We start from the raw sequence: 25,298 nt of genomic DNA, 5'->3' as shown, positions 1-25,298 counted from the left end.
TCGTGTGCTACAAGCAGAATTTTAAATGACTCCCCCATCTTCTTCCTTCCCAGCCACCTGGAGTGTATCTTCGTGTTATTCTTTTCTGGCGTTCATGCATCCTATTCACCCCCGCTTTCCGGCTTCATTCGTCTCTAGTTCTAATTCATAGCAATCAGCCCGGTTTGAGCACGATGCTGGACTTACGCCAAGGGAAGAGAGTCCTCCAGAACCTTTCATCAGGTTGAGTAGAGATAAATTAAATGCATTGTCTTTGACCAAAGCAGGTCGCCATATACACGGTAGGGGTTCGGAGCATATGGATGATCGAGGGAAAGTAGGCACGAAACAGTAAGGATAGTACGGCCCCAACGACCGACCGGCGGTGCCATCAATGTAATTAATACAGATCAGAGTCATGACAGGTTCATAAACGAGGTGAGAAGGCAGTTCCACAAGGGTATCATGCAAGTCCACGGTATATATGTAGGAAGACGAGCTACTCTTTTAAGGCGCGCAAACTCGCTCACCAAGGAAGGGAAGTATGTTCAGGCGATCCCTCATCATCAATCCAGCCATCAATCCCTTCCAGCTCATCCATCGCGGTCGGCACTGGCTTATGGATACGAAGGGCCCAAAGGAAGTAATCTTCCAGGGGAAGCAAGTTCAGCAGGATGCCGTTGAATTTCCACCCAAGAGCACACACCGTGGCACCGGCAACAGCGTCCAGAATGAAATGGTTCGCAGTCGCAACAATGGCGGCCAGGATGACAAATGGATAGGCGAAACCCATGGCCAGGCAGACGAGTCGGCGCCATGACGGAACCTGCAGCCCGACAGAGCCAATCGTTATGCGCGAGCGCCGACGATGATGTGGCGGCAGCGGTATGGTCATGATCGTGAGACCAATCATCAGAGAGTAGCCGAAATGCAAGGAGGGCATGGCGGCTGTGGTAGTCTTGGTCAGCGGTCTCCTTTCCTAAGTTGTTCTCGGAACGAATACTCACCGTATTGATTGCAGAAGCGGTTTTCAGTCCAAACGCTGCCTGCACCGTTGACGCCATGCACCGTATCCACAAAGCCATAGCTACGACCCCGAGCTGCATCAGGACCCTGCGCGTCCTTGTCGCTCAACAGTCGAGGTGGCATGCAGGGCCACAAAGTAAATACCACGAACGCAAGCAGATTGCACACGGCAAGTGTCCGACGACGAGCTTGATAGAGGCGCGGGCCTGCGGGCGAGCCACTCATGAATCCACGAGGCTTACCAGGCTGCGACTCATCGTAACGGTTTCTAGTGGTCGTATAGTAGTAGAGCCAGACTAGGAAGGCAATGGTGCCTGGGATATGAATGAAGGAGTAAATCCAATTTGTCCACATCATGAGTGTCGTGTGCCGGAGGAAGAACCGTTGGATAGGAACCTCCAAGAACAACCCCAGCGCCTCTTCAACCTGTATCAGCTGTAGCGCATGCTTCCTCGCCACATCGACAGTGCCTTCTTGCAGCGTAACGGCAGTAAATGCTCGACCTAATTGGTATGTCTATGTCATAGAATTAGCGGTTGCCACATAGAAGCCTGAAGAACAAGTAGTTGTTGTTGTGGGCTCGAGTAAAGCAAGTGTAGGAAACACGAGGTTTGAAAGTCATACCCAGTACACTAGCGCCCAGTACCAGCATTCAACTAAGAAAGGGAACTTCCGTAAGAGACGACTAAGCAGGCGATCTTGGAAGACAATGGTGTTGGGAGAGGTGACCTCGAAGGTCGACGAAAAGAAGCCCAGCTGCCTCTTGCGCCACCGACTCTGGCCATCTTGTAAGAGTGCCGATGAAGATGAGGACAATCGACGAGACAAGAGCCCGTCCTTTGCGGTTGGTGTGGACAGTCCGGAATCTGTCGCATCAGGAGAGGCGCCACGTGAAGGGATGCTGGATCTGCGGCGGGTTCTGCGTGTAGGGAAAGATCCTGTTGTTCGGTTGATCCAAGTACCTCCAAAGAGAAGGACGATGACCGTCAGAGGCTCAAGGAACGCTCCTACTCCCATGATGGTGACCTCCTCAGGGTGGAAAATAAATGCGTTATACCGGGGGAGGAGGGAGTAGTCGACTGTATGGAAAGGAAAAGAGAACCAAGGGCGAGGATTAATACTAATGAAGTACAAAAAGGCCAAGCAGCTCCAAGATTCCAAGATGGAATGCTGCGGGGCAAGCTAGAAAGAGTGAAGCACGGAGAGACAAGGCTTGGAGAACCGCGAGAGCATCGTCAGGTTAGCGAAGCCAACCAGACAACAAACCGGTAGGAAGGAAGGGCGGGCTGAATTATCCCGCCTAATAGCTTGAATTAGTAGCGTGAAGTATTCGTCTGAGATGGGCAGCAGTGGGGGGCGGCACTTATGTACCTTACGCAGTGCAACCTAGTAGCAGATGGTACTAGTAGGAACTTGCTTGCGTCTTTGGGGGGGTGTGGGTTTAGTAGATAATCATTAGTTGATTAGTTGATTTAGTTGATTAGTATGATTTGTTAGTTAGGTAGGTAGGCAGGCAGGTAGGTAGGTAGGTCCTGGTAAGTAAGTAGGTACAGGAGAAAAGAAGAGGGTCTCAGCCCAGCCTGACCAGCTTGGCTGTAGAAATAGTCCAGTACCAAAAAAGCAGCAGACATGTAACCAGTGCAAACCACCGAACCTGAGTGGGCAGCAAAATAATCCCACCAAAGTGGGTTTCACCGGTTCTTGGGTGTCTGACTTGGTTGATTTGCCAAATTTAGGCCCCGTTAGCATCGCATTTCCATGTCGTGATAATTAACACATGCTGGCGACTAAGCCAGCAAACCAAGGAACCACCCGTCCTGCCCAGAGAGAACGCCATCATCGGAGCTTCCGGATGCCGAACAAAACAAAGCCATCCGTGGGGGGGAAGAAGAGACAGAGAGAGACACAAGGGGACGGAGGGAGGGTCAAACATCCGCGTTCCAGCAATCATTCCAATTAATCTGACCTCCTATTTTGGACCTAGTAGATACTACTTCCACCCTGCTAGGATGTCTATTAGTAACGTAACTTATTGGGGGAATGCGTGAAGTCGCAAAGAAATTGCTTTGTCGGGGTCACCCAATTAGGCCCATTAAGGTTTGTCAAAGGTCGAGGAAGATCCACGAACATGGGTCCCTGCTCCCACTGGCGGTGACAACGAAAAAAAGTTGACCTACTACGTATTACTAGTATTTTATGGATGGTAAGGATCATTACCAGATTCGATCAGTCCGTTTCTCAGCCACTGCAGGCATTCTGCCCGTCGCGACCAGATGATCCTCGTCACATCTAGTATTGTTACCAAGCTTGTGTTGCCAGTCAGACCAGCTGGAGTCATTCTCATTGGTTGGATTAAAGATGTAAGCCGCATCCACTTCCCATTTCAGTAATTAACTGCCTACATCATTGCTCGCAAGCTAGTAAGTTTACGGAAAGACGTCACATGAGTCAGCGGAATGTTGGCCAGGATGGGCAAGAAAGCACGCTGCTCGAAACACGGCACGAAGAAAGTCTGCCGATATATAGAAGCAGAAGGAGATGAAAATACTGAAGTATCAATTGTTTTCAATTTATGTTGCCTATCTACGGAATTACTTAGGTTGCATTGAATATATGAAGAACATATATTTCCTCCCGGAGCCAAGGGCCTTTCCTCGATCGCGAATACGATGTAAGATACGACGTAAATACTGGCCCTACAAGGTCGAGGCTTTCCAGCCTTGTTCTCAGCGAGTCCACTTTCTGCTTGGCGATCCCAGTGAGCGGAATCTAGACTGGATATTGATTACTTCGTCGTCTGGTCCTGCTTTCTTTGTGGAAACCCCCCTGTTCTCCCCTTGGTTCCACGGTAATTGTCCTTGCTTTCTTCTCTTCCATGACCCTTGTCGGGTGGAAAGCCGAAACGCCTCCAGGATGTGCGATGACATCGTGACAGTCTTCCCCTGTATGTTTATCAAGCGCCTCAATTATCCGATCGACATTCGTATCTCTCCTAGAAACCCAAGGTTCCGAAGCCACTCCCGTATCATCACTACTCAATTCAGGCTGTACAAAATCATCATGGCAGGTTCCCGGTCCTAGTGTTAGCTCAATCACAGAGCTGGCGCATGATTTGCAACCCTTCCCGTCCCAACCACGGGATCATTTCCAAGGTAGGAGAAGTCCAGATGCATAAACTCGCATAAATCACATTATTATTAGTACTATGTAGTAGCGCCTAGCAACCAGGGACTTCGTATAGCTTCCGAAAGCTCCGCAGCGGTCGACAAACATCCGTTTCCGTGGTGCTAGTCTGTTCTCGTCCCATCCGCTTTAGTTGATCATTTGCCTTCATCATCATCAATCCACCCTGTGAGTTGAAGCGGGGTTACCACGTTCCGTGCACCGAAGTTGTCACTATTCTTAGTGATCCCACACTCAGTCCTGCGAGGCGGCTGGTGCGATCGTCCGTATACTTCATAAAGGGTGCAGAGTATTGTAGGCAATCACTTTTTGTTTCCTATTTAAACATCTAGTAATGTGCACGTGCTCCAATGAGCTGTCTTTTAAAGTGCTTGTAGGCAGACAGATAAGGAACCTACATGCAGTATATTGAGGCTGTGTGACGGTAGCCTTTTTGTTGACCCAACCAAAGTTTCAATACTTGACCAACCATCTAATTTCGTGTCTTGATGAGAAGCAACATGCGATTTTACTAAACTATAGGGGAATGAATATTATTATTTTTGTTATCAATCATCCTTCTCGGCGATCGGACGACTTCCGCTCCGTGCCAAGTGCCGACCCAAACCCCGCGTGCCTCCGAAGCTCCGTCGCCAATACTTTCCCTTCAAATGCTGCCCTGGAGAACTCTGCTGGGAGGGTCCTGTATCCATGGGTTCTAAATCACCGTTGCTGTATCGGTGTCTAGGCTGGGTGCTAGGAAGCTTGACTCAAATACTAATCATTCTACCTCGGCTCGGGAAGATCGTTGGATCATCCAACCAAAGCACCAACGTTTGTCTGTGTGCTCGTCTTTTCAAATGTGCCTAACAGGTACCTTATATCAATGGTTGTCAGCAACAAGGGATTCTTCCTTCGATTGACCTGATTCCTTGAGCAGTAACAATTCACTAACTGGATAGCTAATCAATGTGCGGACTCTCCAGATATCTAAAATGACGTCATTCGACGCGGGCTTTTGCCATCCTGATTTCATCGCCATTTACATTCATCCCAGAAAGTACCAATGAGTTTTGCCCTTCACGGCCAGTGAACACATAATGCTACTCAGGGGTACACAATAGTCCCGCAATAATTGAGAAGCACAGGTTCTTATCGCTTATTGATCGATACATCCTCCCAACAGTCAACCGACAGGGACCAATGGCTGTCACTCTCAACTCCACGTCTCAGCGATGAGCTATCCTTTACGTCAGTCTTCTGAGACTCCTGACATGACCGGATCTCGGTTGTCAAAGATTCACACATAGCTATATCTAAGGAATGGAAGCTTCTGATGTGCTCGGCCATCCAAAATCAGTCTTAATGGAAAACCATACATAGTGTCTTAATTACTCTGCTTGATACACTTATTGAGAGCATAAACCTAGTCTACATAATGTTTTCAACACTATCCCGAGTGGCCCCGGCCCCGTCGAGGAGCATCCTCCAGCATGCATCGCCGCAGATTCCCAAGGTTGCCACATTGACGGGAGCTTCGCGAGGGCTTTCTTCCACCCCTCCTAGTCAGAAAGAGGTCACATTGCTCCAAGACAAGAAGAATGGATTCGGATTCGCGCGGTCGAATCCTCGACCTCCGAAGCCACGAACGAAGGGGGTCACCGAAATCAGAGGCCCATACTATACTGTATGCGATGTCACCCCATGCAGCCTGACGAGAGTGCTCGCTCTAAAGCAGGGAACTGATCCGTAATCGTAGGTGATGGGTAAAAGATACTTGGCGGACGTGCTTGAGACGTGAGCAATGCCTACCACTCCTGCCACAGGACTGGGTTCTGACCAATGTTCAACAGGATGGGGACACATGTCGACGGCTTGAAGTTTGCAGGAGGTAAAACTACCGCCGGTCTGGCGAGACAAATAGAGGCGAATGCTGAACAGAGTTGCAGGATCGTTCTCTCTTTTTCCGGAGAAACCCTTGCGGGAACTGACTGACCTTGCTCATGACTACGGTGTCTATGTCTCGACTGTAAGACTCTTCCTCGCCAGCGTTCGAGTCTAAGCTTGCTAATGGTGGCTTCTGTATAGGGTGGATGGGCTGAACATCTACTCACTCACCCGGACGCAAATGCCGTCTTTGACAAATATCTCCGCAAGTGCAAGGACTTGGGGTACGGCTATTTCTATGACCATGCCTGCTTGGAAACCAGCTCATCTGACTTTTCTCTCCTACAGATTCGATGTGATTGAGCTTTCGTCCGGCTTCCTGTCCTTCCCCGAAGACGACTGGCTCCGACTCGTCGATAAGGTTCACTCGTACAAGCTAAAGGCGAAGCCCGAATTAGGGATCCAGTTCGGCGCTGGTGGTGACACTCCGGCGTCTGGCTTGGAGGCGATTGGCACTTCAGACCCAGCCAAGCTGGTGAACATGGGGCGCAAGTTCCTTGACGCGGGTGTCGAGCGCCTGATGATCGAATCAGAAGGGATCACCGAGAATGTGCAGTCATGGCGGACTGATGTGGTGTCCAAGATCATGAAGGAACTTCCCCCAGAGCGCGTCATGTTCGAGGCAGCAGATCCCAAGGTGTACAACTGGTATATCCGGGAGTTCGGTATTGATGTGAATCTATTTGTCGACCATAGCCAGATTGTGCAGCTGTCATGCTTGCGCCATGGAATCTGGGGCACGGCCGATACCTGGGGCAAGATTGTATCGTTCCGGCCAGAGTAAACGGACCAGCTCGGCCGTAGGAGGGAGCGATGTGAGCTGTGTGGGTCATGCCATGAATCGGAGGAAATGTACGAATGGAGTTATGAAGGCCGTAGATAGTCACTAGTTGCCAATAATGCCATCGATGGTTTCAAGTCGGAAGGAAGTTGCCTGATGATCCATTATCCTTAGTCAGCGCCGGGCCCCCATTGGCGGCCCCGACTCAATCCGGGGAAAGCGGCCAAGCATCCATCATCCTTCGTTCTGGCCATCCTTCCCTGCAACTGACTCGCCATCTGCCTGTGGGCATATCTTCGCCGGTCTGGCTCTCTCGCCTGTGCTAGAGAGATGTTTAATCCAACCTTCGGCTAGTCAGCCAGGGTCTTGACACAAACCCTCATCACCGGCCAAAGCGACCCCGCCGTTTGCCCCCTGCAGGCGGTCTGCACCTCTTCCCCTCGTCAGGTACATCACTTCGCGATTGTGGCTCGAGCGGACTTGCAGGCCCAAATCAATCAGCGCTATACCATTTTTCATGCTCCATCATGCCTAAAGCTAATCCAATCCCTGGGGGCCGACTCCGCTGCAGACGCGCCTGCGATAGTTGCAAGCGGAGGAAACAAAAATGCAACGGAGAACAGCCATGTACAATCTGCATTCAACGGCGCAAAGAGTCCGAATGCCACTTCTCAGACAAACCGGCAAGATTGCTCAAACCGAATAACAGCAGCTCTAAGGACACCATGCTTCTCAGCGAACGCTTAGTCCCGACCCCACAGCGTCAGACCGCCATGGACCGACTCCTGAACTCGCTCGAAGACCGGAGCGCCAATCTGGAACAACAGGCTACAGATGACAAAGAGGGAACAGCGCCAGTGCCCAAGGTTGCCAGGCTACTGCGTGATGGTCAAGGCAAATTCATGTACGTTGGCGACTCCGCCAGCTTGTCTTTCCTACAGAGTGTGCGGAGGATCGTATCGACCTCTATCGGCAGATGCGAATTCACGGAGGACAACTCGCGACATTCGATGCTCGAGGCATTCCAGAGTGGATCTACAACGCAGACAGGACCGTTGATATCGCCACCAAGCAACGAAGAGGCTCAGAGGCTGGCGCGCCAATTTGTGCTGGCCACAAGCCCGCTGCTGGATCTGTTCGACCTCAACGAGTTTCACCCCCGGCTTGCGAATTGGGTTGAGAATCCGACGGGTGATGAGGATACTGTCAGCTCGATTTTCTATCTCGTGCTCGCCATCGGCGCGCAGGTGTCCGATATCAATCAATCCCTGGCTGAGCAGTACTTTGTCAGCGGCCGTCAGTTAGCGTTTTCTGCCTTCACGGAGACCCCGAGTATATATACCATTCAGTCGTATGTTTTGATCTCGATGTATATGTTGGGAGCCTGTCGACGGAACGGAGCCTTTATGAATTTGGGAATCGCGCTCCGTGCCGCGTATGCGGTCGGAATTCACCGGAAAGATGCAAATGCGCTTTTCTGCACCCGAGAACGGCGGGCTCGAGAACGGGTATGGAAGAGTCTTCGTATGATGGATCTGTACCTTTGTGCCTCATTAGGACGTCCTCCTGCGACACTAGACTTTGACTATGATCTGCGTGAAGAGGGAATCTCACCAGGGGAGCAACAGCGCCTTCATCCGGACGAGCAGTTGTCTATGACGGTGATCTCACTCTGCCGAATCTTCGAACGTATTCTGACGGAGGTCTACATGCGTCAAGTCGTCTCGATCAATGTTGCAGAAACTATATCGAATCAGCATCGAGCTTGGGTGCGCAATCTCCCAGTATTTCTGCAGATGCAGACTGAGCGGCTGGATTCCAAGACGCTGGAAGGCACCTTATCTGCAGCACACATCTTTGGTTCCTACTACTGGTCGATTATTCTTCTTACTCGACCATTCCTCATCTTCCGAGTGTCCCAATATGTGCGGAATAGAACCGAGGCAACAGGGTCCTCCGACAGCAGAGCCAGCAACTCCCGCATTGCGTTATTTGCCGACGCATGTGTTTATTCTGCCTTGCGCGGACTGAACATCGTGGATGACCTTTCTCGCTACAACACCCTCCCGCGCAGACTCCCATTCCTTATCAATTCCGTCTTCAACTCGGCCGTGGTGCTTGGAGCCGCTTTCTTTGCCGACTACGACAACCTGCTCCCGCTTGAAGAAGGCATGGACAAGGCGGAGAAATTCCTAGGCCTCTTCGTACCCCACGACCCACACGCATGTCGCTTCTTCCAGATCATCAAATACCTTCGAGGTGCAGTGGCGGAGTATGTCCGTCGACGGAATCGCCATTGGATGGAGCGTCGCAGCCGACAAGTCGACCAGCTCTTCGGCCAAGTCGGGCCCACCAAAGAAAACCCCATGGCTGAAACAAACACCCCGAGCAGTCATCGTGGAGAACCCACCGCTGTACCATCTCCTTTATCCCCCGACAAGCTCACCGGAGCATCTGCCTCTCAGCCGCCCGACCTAGCTACAAGCACCACTACCACCACTGGCCCAACCGACAGTGACATTTGGGATACACTCTATGGCGCACAAGGCGCCAGCACGCTACCATACGACACCGCAATCTCTACCCTCACCACAACCGGAATTCCAATCGGCTGTTCCCCCGGCGGGACCATCCCTGCCGGTGGAATGCCCCCGGATGCTCCAGGGGCGCAAACCCCGCTCTCGGACGTGATTCTCCCAGACAATGGCCTGCTCTATATGGCCGAAGACCTTCCTGTATTTGGGATTTGGGAAGATGCTTGAAAGGTATCTATCCTACTTTACATTACACTTGGAAATGGATGCAAATATGTCCCTACTTGCCACATGATCTCAATTACCTTCCCATGAGAATCCAAGTCCAATCCACCCCGATCACTCCACGACTCCTCATGACTCTTGACCTTCCTCAGAACCTCAATCTTCTCTCCAATCAAATTAGCTGATATCAAATACGTGTCTAACTTGGCGTGGCGTGGAATGGCGTTGGACTCGTCAATCTCTGGGCTATGTATATACGAACTGAAACTTCCCCTTCAAAGAATACCACTCACCACCCCATGATACATATTCAATTCACAATGTACATACATACATACATACATACACACGTCCTTGCAATTGAATACTACGTATATCAATCTTCATAACAATCTATTGCATACCTCACTAAGTAACTAGTCATTAGTAACTGAGTCAATAGTTCAACCCAGACACTGTCATAAAATTCATTCATACAGTCTGTCTGTCTGTCTGTCTGTCTGTCTGTCTCCTCACTTTAAATGATTCACTTAGTTACTAGTACTTCCTCCACCAACCTGTAGTTAACTTAACCGAGCTATGTAAGCACACTAGCAGTAACTAAACACTATTTATTTTCTCGGGGACCGGGGTGGTTGGCAATCACACCTCTCCTAGTTCATTCATTATACTAGTATACTAGTATACAAGCTGAACCATTCACCACTACATCATTGATATAGTTACTATTGTGCTGGGATGAATACTAATACAAACATATGAATAGTTTATTGACAGTGGATTATTCTGTGTTCTAAACGGGTACTTTGGTTCAATGAAGATATTCATTTACATCACTTATTTAGAGTGCTCGGTGAATCATTCTTGGGGTATTCACCAGGTAGTAGTTGTTTCGTTGGTAACATATAACAAGAACTGGCTTGCTAGATTCACTTACAATCTTTGACAGGTCATTTTCATGATTGTTTATCGGGTGATCGATCCGTATGAGCCGAGTAACAAACATCTTGAACATGTTATTGTATGGTACTCAGTAAACACCAAAAAGGCAGGTCTGTTATACACCATCCAAGGAAAGCAAATGCCAAGCAACTAAAACGTATACTAGTACTAGTAATAATCCCTATTTTATCTGCTGAATCACGAGCTATATGTACCGTACATGTAATGCAAAGATCGCAAAACAAAAAAGAAAATGCACATCGGGATCGAGCAGAAAACAAACAGAGAAAGTAAAAGCGGAACGTATAACGGGGACAAGACAAATAGATCATGTTCAGGAATTAATCAGGATGAGAGGGTGGGAAGAAACGAATGCAACACCTCCGGCCGAACGCAGGAAGAAGCATGCAGCATGACCATGAGGGTCGAGTTGATAGGAAAGAAGTAGTCGGGCGGGCAAGTTCTCTCTCGACAAGAAAACCGAGAGGAAAATGTAGGGTACAAAAGAAACCGGGAAGCAGAAGAATGGGGGTGAGTTTCTGTCTTCCCAATATTACGTATCGATGGGAATGGAAGCAGCGTCGAGGTGAGGGAGAGAAGAGAACATCAGAAAGAAAATTCTAGATCGCTGAAGCTGCGTCATGTAAACAAGACTCGAGACATTGCTTCAGAACTCGCTGCGTGGGTCCATTGCGTCCGGCCATGACTGAAGAGAGAGAGAGAGGGAGGGAGGGAGGAAGCTCTGATATACGCATTACAGCGTCAGGAGTGGCAGAAAATAAAGCAAACCGCGGCATCATTTATGTATGATGAGCATGCTATTCCCGCCAGCAAGAAATAGCAAGCGACCATGTATAGTAAAGGAAAATCGTGTGTGTCGCCAAGTCACAGACTGATATATACAGGCTCGAATTAAAATCCAAACGGATTGGTGGGCGCTGGTGAGCTATGTTAGTTTGATCCCAAATCAAGAAGTAAAGAAGTAGGTTGACTTACTGGCTTGTGCGAGATTAGCCCGGAGACCTGTTGGCTGAGGAGCGAGCTTCTTGGGAGGGTCGTTCTTAACGCCAAACCGGACAGCAGGGGCGGGTCCGGTCGGCTGTGGCTGCAATGGTGCAGCCGTAGGTTGTTGCGGGATTGGGGGCACAGGAGGTGCGCTGTAAGGCATGCTGCCAACACCATTCATACCTGTAGGCTGGGGCTGCAGAGGCGGAGGCAGAACGGAATTGATGCCGGTCTGCATTGGCTGCTGGGGTTGCGGCTGGAAGCCCCCAAAGCCTGTAGGCTGTGGCATCAGGCCCGGGTATCCAGTCTGCTGCTGCTGAATCCCGAACTGGGACTGCGGCTGGAAGCCGGTGGGCTGCGGCGCCAATCCATTCTGGAATTGAGCCTGAGGCATGAAACCAGTAGGTTGCGGCTGGAGAGTGTGCTGGAACCGTTGCTGGTTCAATTCGGCCAGACTCTGTCCCGGCGGAGCAATCTGAGGTCCCGATTGAGGAATACCAGTCAGTTGAGGTTGCAATGGAGGCGGACCAAACGAGTTTGGCTGCTGAGGGAAGTTCTGGGGTGCGGAGAGGGGTCGCTGAGGTGGCGGAGGAAGCAAAGAGCTTTGCCCCATGTTCTGAGGCGGCTGGGGACGTTGTCTTGAAGCCTGCTGGAAGCTCGTTGCTTGAGGACTGAACCCTTGGGCACTCGGAGCAGGCTGTTGCGCGGCTTGTGCCAGCTGGGAGAAAAAGCCCGGCGTGGCTCCAGTCTGCTGTGGTTGCACTTGCGGTGCGGGCACCGCAGTGTTCTGGGGTTGGATGGTTGGCTGTGGCTGAAGAGCTGGCAAGGGCGCCGGCGGAGATTGCGGGGCAGGAGCCGCAGGCGTAGGTTGGAGAGGAGCTTGAAGCAAAGACAGGTCAGCCATGGCGCCTGCAAGTGGTTGCTGAGCCGGTGGTTGTGTAGTGGCGGGAGAGGACGCGGCCGGAGGGGGGCTTGAGGGAGTAGCTGGCGTCGAAGGAGCTGGAGCGGCGGCGGGAGCAGCAGGTTGCTTGGGCTGTTTCACCTCCCAGGCGTCGTCGTCGAAGCCCTTCTGAACCGGGGGTTCGGAAGGTGCAGCAGCGGTGGGTGGTGTCGCGCTGCGCTCCGCAGGCTGCGAAGCATCCTTCTGCTCAAAGGCCTTAGGGTCGACAACATCGCCGGCTGGCGTGTTGGGAGCGGGCCGGCCTTTACGAGTATTGTTGCGCAGGACACCTCCAGGGCCAGAGAAAATGCCGGCGGCACCTTCTTCGCCGTTCCCGATGACTTCTTCTCCGCCAAAGCTCACGTTACGTAGCTTCGACTTGGCTCCGGTGCGGCCAAACATGTTGTCCAGGTAGCGCATGACACGCAAAATATCGCCCTCCTTGAGACCCAGCGTGCGCAGGACCTCTGGGGTGATGTCCGGAAGCACGGCCTCGTCCATGGAGTCCTTGACAAAATTCTGGGCATACCGCTCGCATTGGTGCGGGCCAACGCCGGCCTTGAGGAAGAAGTCAAACCAATCATAGTCGGATTGTTGGAAGGAAGCTCCGGCGGTAGCTGAAGCACGCTTGCCCTCGGAGGGAGACCGGGCCTTTTCAGGCTCGACGCGTTGAGAACGGCGTCTGATGTCCGACAACGGCTTGTCCTCGTCGAGGGATACGCCTGTCATCTTCTCTACATACTCGAGATCCTCAACGGACATCTTCGGGATGGGAACCGCGATTTTCACGCCGTTCATCTTGTGCAGATGAATCTTGCCATCCTGCAGGCCAATGAATTGCGCCTCGACAGTGAACGTCTTGGTGCGATCAGTCCATTGCCTTGTCTTAGCCGGATCCGGTTCTGCTTCGATTAGCGACAGGGGGTCAATGCATGAAAGCAAAGGGTAATGACTTACTCGGCTTGTGGCTGCTCTTGCTATCGCGTTTCTAGCGTTAATCGGTCAGCATCGCCTCTAGCAATTGACCCTCTGTCTTTCGGGCAAGGAACATACCTGGCCGTCAATTGAATCGGTCCGCGACTTGCGCAAAGCTTCCTTGGTTAGCCGCGCTTCCTCCATGCGGTTCTTCTCTACAGTGGAAAGGCCCGGCTCGGAACTAATCACCGGAGTCGAGACGGTGCCGGTAATCTCAATGTAGCTACTGGGGACGACACCCTCCTTTCCGTTCTTCAAACGCCGCACCTGCCACCACTCTTCAGACTTGCCGTCATCCAGGACGATGACGTCGTCGCCCGCGGCCACCGTCACCTCATCATCGCCTTGAGCCATAAAGTCATAGAGAATCTGGCCCTTCTTCTGTCCCCCACTGGTGCCGGCGGCGATAACCTCCTTCAGACCCTCTGCGCGGTAAGCGCCGGAGATCTCACCAAGGGCTGAGACAATCTCCCGAGCCGTGTCCTTGGCACCCGCGTGGAAATCGACGCTCTTACTGGGCCGGACAAGATCCACAAAGACGTGTTTCCCTTCAATCGAGTAGTGAGTGAGCTTGTCTGCGGTCCATTCCTGCACATCACCACCCTCCTCGGGCGAGATAAAGATGGTTCCGGTTGCGACGTTGATACCCAAGGTGGTGGGCATCTTTTTGCGCTTGCCCATCACTTCCACCATCTCATTGATGTTATAGATATGATAGCCGGAGGGGGAACGAGGGGTTGGTTGGCCGACTCTGTTGTACGGGGGCGATTCCTGCACATGGCCGCCGCGGTCACTGTCGCGCAGCGAAGAGATCTGAGGACGAGGGGGCCGAGCGGGCTCGGGGGGAGAATCCAGCGTGACTGGCGACGAGATCTGCTCAGACGGGGGACGCTGTGGTAACGCAGGCGGTGGTGGCGAGGGCTCGTTCCTGTAGGGCTCATCGGGCTCATCGTACGCTGGACGTGCCGGCTGAGGGGGCGGGGGGACGGCCCTCGGCGGTTCCGGTTCTGTCGCAGCGGCATGCTGCTTGTGGATGATATCTGCGATGGCCGCGGCGGCAGGATTCTGCACGGCGTCAATTGGAGAAGCTGCGCTGGTCCCGTTGACTTCTTCCTCTGTCACCGTCGGTCGCTGCGGGAGGGCGGGTGGCGCCGGTTCGGGTTCGGGTTCAGCGGGGGGAGGAGACGGAATGGCTGGTGCAGGGGCATGGTGCGCGCCTGCATCTTCGATGATCTCAATGTAGTTCGCGGGGGCGAAGCCGTAATCCGAGTTGACACCGACAAGGGTCCAGTCCGGGTCGGACGTGTCATACACGATCAAGTCTGCATCTTCGGAGAAGGAGACCTCCTCATCCGTCTGGCGTGTATAGTCGTAAAGTGCTTTGGCCGAGTGAACCGGTTGAGCCTACAAGTCCGACACAGATTGCGTTAGCACGAGCAGTCTCAGGTTGGAGATAGACGTTGCGGCGTTGCCGGTACCCCTGAGTGAGGGCCGGCCGCAGCGACCATACACCGGACCATGACGCAGGAAAGCGTGGGCGCTAGAGTCGGGCTCCGCGTCAAGAATTGTCGGGGGACCTCAGACATCCTTACCTCCTCGACGTAATTGTTTGGGACGAGACCCTCGGGTTCATCATCATCCTCACGCTCGGCCTTCTTCTTAGCCTTCCACCAATCATCATCTTCGCCTTTGTCGAGGATGTACAGCAGATCGCCTTCGCGCAGCTCTAATTCCCCCTCCGCTTGGGGGAGGTAATCGTAGATGGCCGTATAGACACCGAGGAAACCCATGGTGGGAAGCCGTTAGGTAGTCAAACGGCAGTGGTGGAGGGTCCGGGGGTTGTGTGCCGCGGCTGCGGAGGGCAGCGTGGACGAGCGAGACTGTGGGCCTGGAATCAGGAGAGGATGAGCCGGACGAACCGGGTGGATAAGAGGCGGGAGGGGAGGAGGGGAGGGAGTTAGGGTGGGAAATAGTAGAAGGTACAGACGAGGGAGATCGTAGTTGGGCGGACGGAGGAAGAGTGAGTGATAGACAGGAGACCCGTGCAGCAAACGTACCGAGTCGAGTAAGTATCTCACTTGCTCACAACTAGTTAGTTAGTAGTGGGCAGGTACGTAAGTGGTCCAAGTGGAGGGAGGCAGCCTTGGCAAGCACCCAGCAGTAGTAGATTCCAGGCAGTTTAAGATGGGAATTCGATAGTTAGGCTTGCTCGCTGGAGGGGACAATCCGGGGTGGGTGCAGCAGCCGTCAAGGTGATGTATTAAAAGAGAACTGAAACTGAAACTGGAAATAGAAAAAGCGGAGGGAAAGAGAGAGGATGAACGGAAAAAGGGACCGAACTGGACCGGCGATGAAGCAGCAGCAGCAGAAAGAAGCGCAACTGCCACAGAAAGAGAGTCGCGGATGGCTGAGGGGGCCGGGCGGTCACGTTTTCTGCACCCACGTTTTCTTGGATTTAGTTTATTAATAGCCAGCAGGTGTTCGATCATCTGCAGCTTGTAAAAGTCTTATTCTTATAAGTTTTAGACAGAATAGATGTAGTTCTTCTTTAACTCAGTGTGATATGATCTTTATTACTATTTACTCTCTCCCTCCTGATCCCTTTTGACCGTGAATGAGAATGGCAATGCTTTCGGACGAGCCTGGAATGCCTGCCTTCCCCCCTTATCGGGTCAGCCCAGCCTCTTTGGGCACTCATGGCCTCCCCTCCCTCCCCCCCCAAAGCCACCATTATTGGCTCTGGTGCTCGCCATGGCCGGAGTTGAGTCTACTACTTACTACTATTTAATTCATACTTATTGAATTAGATTAATGGCAGGTCAATAGTCCCAATACACGGCAACTGGGACAATCGTAATCTATGCAATGGATATAATCAGCCGTAGCTACGAACGCTAGAAGCAAAAATAGGTAGACGCAAAAGAGGAAGTTGCACAACCGCAACCCGAACGAGCAAAAGCAAAACCATCACAATAGCTACAACTCATCCTTGACCCTCTTCTTGCTTACCTCCTCAGCTTCGTCGGTCTCCAATGGCTGCTGTTCTTCCTGATGCTGTGGTTGTGGCTCCTGCTCTTCCGCCTCAGCTTCAGTCGTCTCCTTGGAAGGGGCGGCATCCGTGACCATCTCTTCCTGGGAGCCCTCTCCGTTGTCTTCCTCCTCTTCGTCATCGTCGACGAGGCCGCGCAGTTGACGTTCTCCGTTGACCGAGATAACCTCCAGCGTCCAGTCCTTACCCTTAGCCCACTCCTCCAAGCGCTTCTTCAACGTTTCGAGCTTCTCTGGGTCCAGATCGTGCTTTTTCAGGTCCTCGCGCGACAATTGTTGCACTTCCCCGTTCTCGCGCTTGGCCACGACCTCGATGATCTCTTCTCCGGCCCACGCGACGCGCCCTTTCTCGATCTCCTTGCCTTCCGATCCCACCAGCTTCTGAGCACCGACCTGGATGTCTCCGACGACTGGGAGCTCCTCCATTACGGCTGACTCCACTAGTCGCTGCGCCAGCTGGTACTCCCGGAGCGCTTCCCAGTCCGATACTTGCTCTGGGGAAATAATCTCGCGGCACTCAATTCCATGGACCTCGTCCTGCTGGGGCGGCAGGAAGGCAACGTCGTTACATAGACGCGGGGTGTAGATGACCATGAGGTAGGAGCATGTGGTCAGCTCCTTGATCCAACCAATGCGGTCTGTCGACTGAGGGTGGCAATGAAACTGGACCTCGATTTTCCGGTCCCGACCTGTCAGGTCGCATTTCGTGCCGCCATCCAATCGTTGCACCAGGTACCGGGAGCCGCCCTTCGTCTGGAGCTCCGCCACATCTGTAACAGGTTTCTTCTGGTCGGCGGCCCCTTCTACCTCATCTTCGTCGCCATCTCCTTGAGGAAATTTGCCCAGAATGAAAGAGTGTGTCGTATGGTCCTCCATGGGCGGGTAGTTGGGAATGCCACTCCCGGAGGGGAGGGCGTGGAACTGCTTGATCTGGTTCTTGTAGCAGAAGGAATAGGACCACCATCCGGATATATAATACATGCATTTGCCCTCCATCTCGCGCAGGAGCTCCAGGCCCCGATCCATCGCGCGCGCCAGCTCCTTCTGTTCGTCCGCCTCGTGAGGATGTCCCGTGGAATTGGTCCGATCGTCGACATCGACGTGAGGGATCTGGCAGAGAAATCGCTGTTCTCCTAAAAGCATTTCCTCATAGCTGAACCCGTCATCGCCATCCCGGGGTTTCGCCTGGTCGTTGTCATGGGTACTGCGGCCTAGATACACCTGAGCGGATTTCTCTTGAGTATCGGCGAAAGTAGAAGAGCTATCCCTGCGTTCTCGTAGGAGCTCTCTGGCGTGCGACTCGAGGACGTAGTCATCGGGGAAAAGAACCTCAAACTAAGAGTAAAAACCAGTTAGATTGAGCTGTGAGGGGTGCACAAGTAAGATGCGATGCATACTTGAGGATAAGCTAATAGGTCATCATGAATGTTGAAGGCCTTCTTGTTGGCCCAAGCCGTGGAACTGGCACAAGCCAGTCCAAGCAGGATATTTACAACCTGGTTCCGACGTGGCATGGTCGATTGTAGGGAGAGGATGGGGTATCAAGTGAGACGGGTCGGGTCAAGGCCACCGGCCGCGGTGTTCCTGAATGCGACGATCTGGCCTGATTGGGTACGGGACGGAGTTGAGTGGCCAATAGCTTGGTGGGGGTGTTAGGGATGAGTACGCGGGGAATATAATCAAGGGAACATTATGGTAAAGATGATAACCTAAGAACCGGAATTACTGTTGGGGTATGATGATCGTCGAGGCCGTGATGCACAGGGACATGCCAGTTGGGAAGAGCAGCAGCGCAGCAGCGGAGAGCCGGGGATATCTTATCAGCACGTGCACACCCAGTAGCTGGACAACATAACATGCAAAGCAGGAACTAAACTGACTGTACTTACTCCTTAGTGGGAGGGAGTGTAGTACAAAGTTATGCAACTACCACAATCTCAGAGACACATAGATTATCATAGCACATTCCAGAATTATGCATCACCCATCACCCACCACCCACCACCCAATTACTTACAATCATCATTATGAAGAATTGACTAACCCACCACTAACCCTTAACTGACTACAACCCGCCTACGGAGAATCAGGCAGCTGACCCCACTGAGTCAGCCCTGAATAATGGCGCTAAAACTGCTGACGGCAATCTTTGTAATGGGCGCGACCCATGGACCTTCAACATACGGAGGAGTATTTTCTCTCTCCACAATTGACTTTTCCCCATCCAATCCACACACACCCAACAGCAGCCAAAAAGAATAGTTTTGATTATGATTACTTACTTTATGCTAAGCTAAACCAACTAAACTTAATTCAACTAACCCAAAACCATCAGCTTACCCAAATCATTATAAGAAGTTGACTAACCACCATCACATCTTCCCCATCCCCCATTCCATACCATCGTAGCACCTTCTATATCATTCGCACTGCCCTCGCAGACAACCTTATAAAAGGCCGCTCACAGGACCACATGAAACTCCTCGTTTCGTTTTTCATCGCTATCATTGCTATTGTCTTGACTTGCAATACATCTACTTTCACTAGATACTTTACATCTACCACCAACACCAACACCAACACCACGAACACAACCATCACACCCAACAACACACATACTACAAACCTCACCAACATGTCCCTCCCCCGCGCCATCCGCCAAGCCTTCCTGGCTATCGAACAAGCCGAAGGCGCCGGCGCCCGCGTCCGCCGCTCCATCGGCACACGCAACCTCCGCAACTTCAGCCCCTTCCTCATGCTAGACCACTTCACCATCGGCAAAGGCGCCGGTTTCCCGGACCACCCGCACCGAGGCCAAGAAACCATCACATACCTACTCTCAGGCGGAGTCGACCATGAAGACTTCGCCGGAAACCGAGGCACCATTGGCCCTGGCGATCTCCAATTCATGACCGCCGGACGAGGCATCATGCACGCGGAGATGCCGCACGAGAACCCGGACGGCAGTCCCAACGTCGGCATGCAGCTCTGGGTGGACCTGCCCAAGGAGCTGAAGATGTGCGAGCCGCGGTACCGCGATCTGCGGGCGTCGGAGATCCCCATTGCCACAGCGGATGACGGGCGCGTCACGGTGAAGGTCATCTCCGGGCAGTCGCATGGAGTTGATTCGGTACGGGATCTGGCGTACACGCCTGTTTGGCTGTTGGATGTGACGGTGAAGCCTGGGGGCCGTGTGAAGCAGGTGCTCCCCGTGGGGTGGAACGCGTTTGCGTATACGTTGGCCGGGAAGACGATTTTCGGGTCCGGCGGGGAGACGAAGACCATTAAGGAGTTTCATAATGTGGTGTTTGAGCAGAAGGGCGATTTCGTCGAGGCGTCGGTTCCCGAGAATGCGGATGAGGAAGGAAGGTTCCTTTTGGTGGCGGGGCAGCCGTTGGATCAGAAGGTCGTGCAGTATGGCCCGTTTGTGGTCACCAGTGAGCAGGAGGTGTATCAGGCGATGGTGGACTTCCAGACTGCGTCGAATGGGTTTGAGAAGTCCAGGAATTGGGAGAGTGAGATTGGGAAGCGCATGGCTTATTAGATTCGGTTGATGTGTTAACTTCATACTACTAGATGAGTTTTGTATAGCTGTATTGGCGTTTGGTTTGAGTTTTGTGGATGTGTATATAGATCACTTAATACCATCATGAGTGATGAGTCCAGTGGAATTTTCTTTGAGTAGAGATACTTTTATGGTAGACAGATATTGTTCGTCAAATGCTGGTCCTACGAAAGTGGGTAGCAAACTTTAGGAGTATAATGCATAACATTCGCTATATCAACAGGGAGAACCCAGAAATCGAGCAAAATCATCCAGTCAGGCGAAAGGGGCGGTTCTCAGAACGCACCCGTTGGGTGTTTTGGATGAACGTGAGAAGAATCTGACCCCAAGACACCTATTATATCTTACAGAACGCCTACTCCGGCCAGTCCGGATTTGACCAAGCCGACATACATCTCTCTCCTGCCAACTGCAGGCTTAACTCAACCGCCATTCATCTATTTGGCAAAGTGCAGGTCGTAGCCCAGCCACTTGCGGGCAAGGATGCCCGGCACATCCAGACCCGGGGTGCCGTACGTCAACGGGGCATAGAAGACGAATCCGTAGATCGTACCGGCCAGGATGACCAGGGTCGCGATCCAGCCCGCAAGAAGGGACTTGGTGCCCATACGTTCCTTGGCCGTAACGAAGCGTCCAACCGAAGCTGACGCCTTGGCCTTGCCCGAGGGGTCGTCTTCGGACCGGACGCGCTGAATGACCGAGAGCGGCTCCAGGTTGAAAATGAACTCGATCAAGGCACCAGCCACAAGAGCCGAAGCAAGATGAGCGGGGAGGTAGTGGTGCAAGAAACGCTGACGGCCCATCAGCCAGAAGGGGAAGTAGTGGGCAGCCCAGCACAGGAACAAGAATCCCATGCTGTTGTACAGGCGGGAACGGGAGCCTTGGCCCCAGACTGTCACACGTTTAGTAGCTGCTCACAATAATCACAAGGGTATTTGTATTTGCTTACTCTCTTCCACGGCATCGACACCGCGACGCAGAGACAGCTGGTCAGCACCGATGACACCGGCAAACACCGCCAACAGACTACTAGCGATCCACCATCCGACCGGGTTACCAAGGAAATAGATCTGCTCCCGGGTGTCGTTCTTGGTCCAGAAGCTGACACCGCGGAGCAGGAAAGGCCACTGGAAGGGCTCACTCGCGTACGGGTGGCTGCTGGTCAGGGCATTGTTGTGGAAGAACATGGCGCGCTGCAGTTCAAGGTACTTGCGGAAAAAGGGCAGGTGCTTGACCTGGCGCTCTTCCTTGACCAGACGGGGACTGTCCTCTTCCAAGGACTCAATCGATTCAACGAACCACAAGTTGCTGGTCTGGAGGATATTCTTGTTGCCGTTGATCTCGGCTTGCTTGAAGGCCCAGTCGGGCAGCGGCGTGGTGTGAGTCCACATGGCCACACGGGTGGGCATATGGATCAGCTTGAAGTGGCTGGACAAAGTGCGGAATTCCTGATGGGGCTTGCCGTTCTCGATCTTAATCTCGAACAGTGTGTCATTGTGACGGTCACCGTTGGCAACCTCATGGGAAACAGTGGTGAACTCCTGGTTGGTCGGGTAGTAGGGAGATGCAACATCGTGGGTGAGCAGAATGGTGTCTGTGCCCATATGGCGGAGCTGAACAACATCACCGTTGCGCACCTTGTGTCCGCTGGTATCAGTCACATCCAAAGGCACCGTGGGGATGATCTGCCATTGGTTGTTCGTGTCGTTGTAAGGGTATCCGGTGACCTGCTGGCCCTGACTGGAGATACGTCCATCATCGTACCGAAGGGGATACCTCTCCAGATGACTGTGGAGGTAGACCTTGGTATCCTTGTGCTTCATGGTAATGGTGTCGTAGTACTCAATACCGATAGACTGCGCGCTCAGAACATTATCGCTGAGAGTTTCCTGGAACTCGGGGGTCATGAAATCATCGCCGGGACCGGAGCGGGTGAGGATGGCAAAGTGGACTTGGAACCAGAACAGATAGAAAAAGAAGGGCACAATGATCAGGGCAAAGGCACGAGCAACGAAGTGCTGACCCCACTGGAACATGGTGAGAGCACCGCCACGGCGCCGGATATCCAAGAGATTCCACAGATCAACCATGACGGCCGAACCGATGGTGACAAAAGTAAAGACACCGACGTACTTGGTGGAGATGACACAGCTGAGTGACACACCGGTCAGGAGCAGCCACTTCCACCATTTCCGTCCAAATGCCTCGTGACGCAGCTTGTAGAAGCGGATATAGCATAGGATGCTCAGGGCCATGGTCAGGACCAACGAGGCATCCAGAAGGATCAGACGGTCCTCTCCGATATGGGCATTGTCGAACAGGACAAGACCAGCGGACAAAACACAAGCGGGCAGCGAGTATCCGGATTCCCACATGATCAGGAACACGACGGGAACCGTCAGGGCACCGAGCGTGGCCGGCATAGCCCGAAGAGCCACGTAGGGGACCTGGTGTTCAATGTAGGAATCACCAATGTTATCGAAGAGGAAGTGGCCATCATAGCCGACCAGCCAGCCCATGAAGGCGAAAAGGAGCTTGCCGAATGGAGGGTGGACATCGAAGAAGTACGTGCGCTGGAGGTAGTACGAGGCAAACTAGAGCAGATTCCCGTTAGCGACCCGCCATCACGGAGCTTCATGCAGATCCATTGAGAGCGGGCTTACCTTTCCAAAGTGCACCTCATCAAAGACGACCTCGTTGGGGTAGGAAATCTTGTAGAAACGGGTGACGAATGCAAGCACGGTCAGAATGGAAATGGCCAGCCAGTAATCCCATTCCGAACGAGGAGCACTCGCTTTGGACAAAGGAGAAGAGAAATTATCCGCAGGCACGGGAGTACTCTCCTTCTTGCCGCCCCTCTTGCGAAGAGAGGGCGAAGGAGATGAAGACATGATTAGGTAGTGTGGTCAAGAAAAAGAACGAACGAAAGACACCTAATGGACTTCTAGAGGCGCATAGAAACAACAGGTCAGCAAGCCGGACGGAGCGGGTGAGAGAGCATTCGCATGCTTGTGCCTTTTTGTGAGGGCTACTTACGAAAAGAAAGCAAGAAAAAGCCAGTCAGGAAAAGAACATGATAGACCGGAGGTATGAATATACTTAATGGTCACAGCCGCAGCAGCGAGAGGGGGGCGGTTTCTGTTGCCGATGGGGGCGGATTGCGTGTCTTTCTGGCCTCCCAAACGCTTGCGGAACGGAACAAGGCGTTGGTCCGAACTTGAAACAACCCCCCATCCGGGGCCAATTTATGGGAAACGTCGCGCGATGAAACACGTGTACTTCAGCAGTTCTAGCAGTTTTGCGTCCAGGATGTGATCTTCATTATCCGTCGGAAATTTCAATATTTGGATTTGAGCTAGACAATTATATAATGTTATCATAGTGGTGCTGATGAACCCGATCAACGTATTCCTCAAAACTACCCGGGGATATCCAATGCCAAATCAATGCACCTCAACGCTGAACATGACCGCATGCAGTATATACAATTTGACAAATAAAAAAAGAAAGGACAACCTCAAATTCACCATTTCAGTCATCGTCCGACACGTTCAGTAATTCAAGCTCCGTCTTGACAAGTGACTGGAAGTCGCTGCGCGAGATGCCCGTAGCTTTGGCCAGTCGGAACAGACCCTTGATGCTCGAGCCAATGTGCTGTTTGACACCCACTTCATACGCCGACTGGTTCTCCGCCTCTTGTTCGAGCCTGGCCACGGCTTCGGAGCTCGCAGACGAGATGGAAGAGGGTCGGGGGTGGTTCAAGCCAGCATGTTCTCCATTGGCAGCGACACCGTTTGAGGTATGGGTCGGCTTGTCAGCTTCATCTCCACTGAATTGGCGCTGAAGCAGTTTGGCCAGCATATCGCCATTGAGGGAGGATGGTCCAACCTCGGGTTGTTCCTCCTCAGGATCATGGTTGTCCAACGCGGGCTGCACATCACCGTAGCGAGAAAAGTAATCCGCTTCTGACTGCTGCAGGGATGAGACGGCGTTGGGAGCGGGTGTCTTGTTTGCTGGAGTTCTTCCGGGGGTTGCATCGTATTGAGCCCAGTAGTCATCGTCATCATCTTCCTCCTCCTTTTTTTGGTTCTTTGCCTGCTCAGCAGCCTCGCCAGCTTTCAGGGCATCCTCGAGCAGGCGGTCTTTCTGGCGAGCGTTTGCCTCCCCGATGGACACAGACCAGTCTTCAGCATCGTCGACGTTGCCCTCTTGCGGCAACAGTTCTGCTACCCGCCACGCGGGGCCCCCGCCTTCCTGATCCTCGGGGCACCAGAGGTAGATAATCTTCAGGCTGAATTCGGGAAGGATCACGCGCGACCGTAGGGTCTCCTCGTCCACACGCATGTACCTGACCGGGAGCTCATCGGGAAGCTCAATCTCACCCGACACCGGGTGCGGCTCGAAGGTTGCGCCATCCACCAATGTTTGAAGGCGCTCGGCCTGTCCAGCATCCCAGCACAGCAGTCGAAGCCATGATTCGGTAGGCGAGGCAGATACTGAGCTTAGTATCTTAACCCGTTGACGCAGAATGGGAGACAGGAGGGGCAGCAGCGCCGGAGGGGGTTGAGGCGATACGAAAGCCGTAGGAAGACAGGCGAGTAGAGGTGGCAGCAAAGTGCGGGGCTCAGGAGGGGGGATGAGTGCGACCATTTTGGAGTGAAGAAAGGAGACTGGATTGCGCAAGTCGCCTAGAGGAAATGCTGAGGTGGCAGCTGCAAGTCCTTTAAGAGGGGAGCTCTGTCGATAGCTGGGTTGGGGGAGAAAAGCTGCGGCGGTGAAAAAGGAAGATTGGATCAATCACAGCCAGCAGGTACGGGAGCACAGAATCGAGCAGTCACAGGCGCAAGTCGAGAGGGAGAAAACTGATTGAAGATCAGGAGGATAGAGCCATCTTCTATATGGCAGAACAAGGGGAAAGGAGAGGACAGACGATCAGTCAGTCAGAATCAGTAGCGTGGCCATCGCAGGTGTTCAGGTCCCCTTCCTTTGATCCCATGGATCTCCTCACGGAGCTGTTTGGCTCCCTTCGCCCGAAGAATCGGCGTGGGTCAAGAAGACGCGGGGGGGCCAGATGGAGCCATGGAGTCCACTGCGAGCCATTGAGAGTAGAGCAAATAATCCATTGGAATGGAGAGGCGATCCTTGGAGGAATTTCTAGATAGCAGATAG

The 25,298-nt window shown here is 52.7% G+C and overlaps 9 protein-coding genes across 9 annotated transcripts; 3 read left to right on the top strand and 6 right to left on the bottom strand.

Moving 5' to 3' along the window:
- Positions 1-101: 101 nt before the first annotated feature.
- BDQ94DRAFT_163053 (phosphatase PAP2 family protein) lies at positions 102-2,022 on the bottom strand (the record flags this gene model as incomplete). The annotated part of the gene is made up of 5 exons (XM_026769658.1): positions 102-134; positions 187-478; positions 510-927; positions 987-1,521; positions 1,630-2,022. 5 exons carry the CDS (start codon positions 2,020-2,022, stop codon positions 102-104), a joined length of 1,671 nt encoding a protein of 556 aa, XP_026621220.1.
- Positions 2,023-3,563: 1,541 nt separating this feature from the next.
- On the top strand, positions 3,564-4,172 carry BDQ94DRAFT_152746 (uncharacterized protein). The gene has a single exon (XM_026768031.1). The coding sequence runs from the start codon at positions 3,619-3,621 to the stop codon at positions 4,084-4,086; it is 468 nt and encodes a 155-aa protein (XP_026621219.1). The 5' UTR covers positions 3,564-3,618; the 3' UTR covers positions 4,087-4,172.
- Positions 4,173-5,605: 1,433 nt separating this feature from the next.
- BDQ94DRAFT_163052 (coma-domain-containing protein) lies at positions 5,606-9,657 on the top strand (the record flags this gene model as incomplete). Its single annotated transcript, XM_026769657.1, has 8 exons — positions 5,606-5,854; positions 5,927-5,964; positions 6,021-6,058; positions 6,117-6,196; positions 6,256-6,338; positions 6,403-6,894; positions 6,962-6,966; positions 7,382-9,657. The coding sequence occupies 8 exons, from the start codon at positions 5,606-5,608 to the stop codon at positions 9,655-9,657; spliced, it is 3,261 nt and encodes a 1,086-aa protein (XP_026621218.1).
- A 979-nt stretch (positions 9,658-10,636) lies between these two features.
- On the bottom strand, positions 10,637-11,350 carry BDQ94DRAFT_152739 (uncharacterized protein). The gene has a single exon (XM_026768030.1). The coding sequence runs from the start codon at positions 10,926-10,928 to the stop codon at positions 10,671-10,673; it is 258 nt and encodes an 85-aa protein (XP_026621217.1). The 5' UTR covers positions 10,929-11,350; the 3' UTR covers positions 10,637-10,670.
- On the bottom strand, positions 11,219-15,306 carry BDQ94DRAFT_183737 (cytoskeletal protein-binding protein SLA1; the record flags this gene model as incomplete). Its single annotated transcript, XM_026774483.1, has 5 exons — positions 11,219-11,534; positions 11,593-13,443; positions 13,499-13,529; positions 13,595-14,920; positions 14,995-15,306. The coding sequence occupies 5 exons, from the start codon at positions 15,304-15,306 to the stop codon at positions 11,509-11,511; spliced, it is 3,546 nt and encodes a 1,181-aa protein (XP_026621216.1). The 3' UTR covers positions 11,219-11,508.
- Positions 15,307-16,369: 1,063 nt separating this feature from the next.
- On the bottom strand, positions 16,370-18,188 carry BDQ94DRAFT_102154 (PRKCSH domain-containing protein). Its single transcript, XM_026763362.1, has 2 exons — positions 17,962-18,188; positions 16,370-17,899 (listed from the first exon to the last, which is right to left on the bottom strand). Exons 1-2 carry the CDS (start codon positions 18,076-18,078, stop codon positions 16,493-16,495), a joined length of 1,524 nt encoding a protein of 507 aa, XP_026621215.1. The 5' UTR covers positions 18,079-18,188; the 3' UTR covers positions 16,370-16,492.
- A 431-nt stretch (positions 18,189-18,619) lies between these two features.
- On the top strand, positions 18,620-20,268 carry BDQ94DRAFT_152734 (pirin family protein). Its single transcript, XM_026768029.1, has one exon. It carries the CDS (start codon positions 19,038-19,040, stop codon positions 20,106-20,108), a length of 1,071 nt encoding a protein of 356 aa, XP_026621214.1. The 5' UTR covers positions 18,620-19,037; the 3' UTR covers positions 20,109-20,268.
- Positions 20,258-23,277, bottom strand: pmt4 (dolichyl-phosphate-mannose-protein mannosyltransferase). Its single transcript, XM_026763361.1, has 4 exons — positions 23,166-23,277; positions 22,793-23,073; positions 21,079-22,723; positions 20,258-21,021 (listed from the first exon to the last, which is right to left on the bottom strand). The coding sequence occupies exons 2-4, from the start codon at positions 23,018-23,020 to the stop codon at positions 20,567-20,569; spliced, it is 2,328 nt and encodes a 775-aa protein (XP_026621213.1). The 5' UTR covers positions 23,021-23,073; positions 23,166-23,277; the 3' UTR covers positions 20,258-20,566.
- Position 23,278: 1 nt separating this feature from the next.
- BDQ94DRAFT_102123 (uncharacterized protein) lies at positions 23,279-24,903 on the bottom strand. Its single transcript, XM_026763360.1, has one exon. The coding sequence runs from the start codon at positions 24,777-24,779 to the stop codon at positions 23,661-23,663; it is 1,119 nt and encodes a 372-aa protein (XP_026621212.1). The 5' UTR covers positions 24,780-24,903; the 3' UTR covers positions 23,279-23,660.
- Positions 24,904-25,298: the final 395 nt, after the last annotated feature.

Source organism: Aspergillus welwitschiae, assembly GCF_003344945.1.
Source record: "Aspergillus welwitschiae strain CBS 139.54b unplaced genomic scaffold BDQ94scaffold_48, whole genome shotgun sequence".
Taxonomy (NCBI): domain Eukaryota; kingdom Fungi; phylum Ascomycota; class Eurotiomycetes; order Eurotiales; family Aspergillaceae; genus Aspergillus; species Aspergillus welwitschiae.
Note: the sequence above shows the minus strand (reverse complement) of the source record. Positions and strands in the feature narration are given on the sequence as shown.

What these genes read in the sequence shown, in the direction of transcription:
- BDQ94DRAFT_152746 (XM_026768031.1), top strand. Translation starts at nt 3,619, where the DNA reads ATGAAGAACATATATTTCCTCCCGGAGCCAAGGGCCTTTCCTCGATCG.
- BDQ94DRAFT_152739 (XM_026768030.1), bottom strand. Translation starts at nt 10,928, where the DNA reads ATGATCTATTTGTCTTGTCCCCGTTATACGTTCCGCTTTTACTTTCTC.
- BDQ94DRAFT_102154 (XM_026763362.1), bottom strand. Translation starts at nt 18,078, where the DNA reads ATGCCACGTCGGAACCAGGTTGTAAATATCCTGCTTGGACTGGCTTGT. An exon ending in ACCTATTAGCTTATCCTCAA is followed by an intron (nt 17,900 to 17,961) that starts GTATGCATCGCA and finishes TTTTACTCTTAG; the next exon opens with TTTGAGGTTCTTTTCCCCGA.
- BDQ94DRAFT_152734 (XM_026768029.1), top strand. Translation starts at nt 19,038, where the DNA reads ATGAAACTCCTCGTTTCGTTTTTCATCGCTATCATTGCTATTGTCTTG.
- pmt4 (XM_026763361.1), bottom strand. Translation starts at nt 23,020, where the DNA reads ATGTCTTCATCTCCTTCGCCCTCTCTTCGCAAGAGGGGCGGCAAGAAG. An exon ending in ATGAGGTGCACTTTGGAAAG is followed by an intron (nt 22,724 to 22,792) that starts GTAAGCCCGCTC and finishes AATCTGCTCTAG; the next exon opens with TTTGCCTCGTACTACCTCCA. An exon ending in TGTCGATGCCGTGGAAGAGA is followed by an intron (nt 21,022 to 21,078) that starts GTAAGCAAATAC and finishes AACGTGTGACAG; the next exon opens with TCTGGGGCCAAGGCTCCCGT.
- BDQ94DRAFT_102123 (XM_026763360.1), bottom strand. Translation starts at nt 24,779, where the DNA reads ATGGTCGCACTCATCCCCCCTCCTGAGCCCCGCACTTTGCTGCCACCT.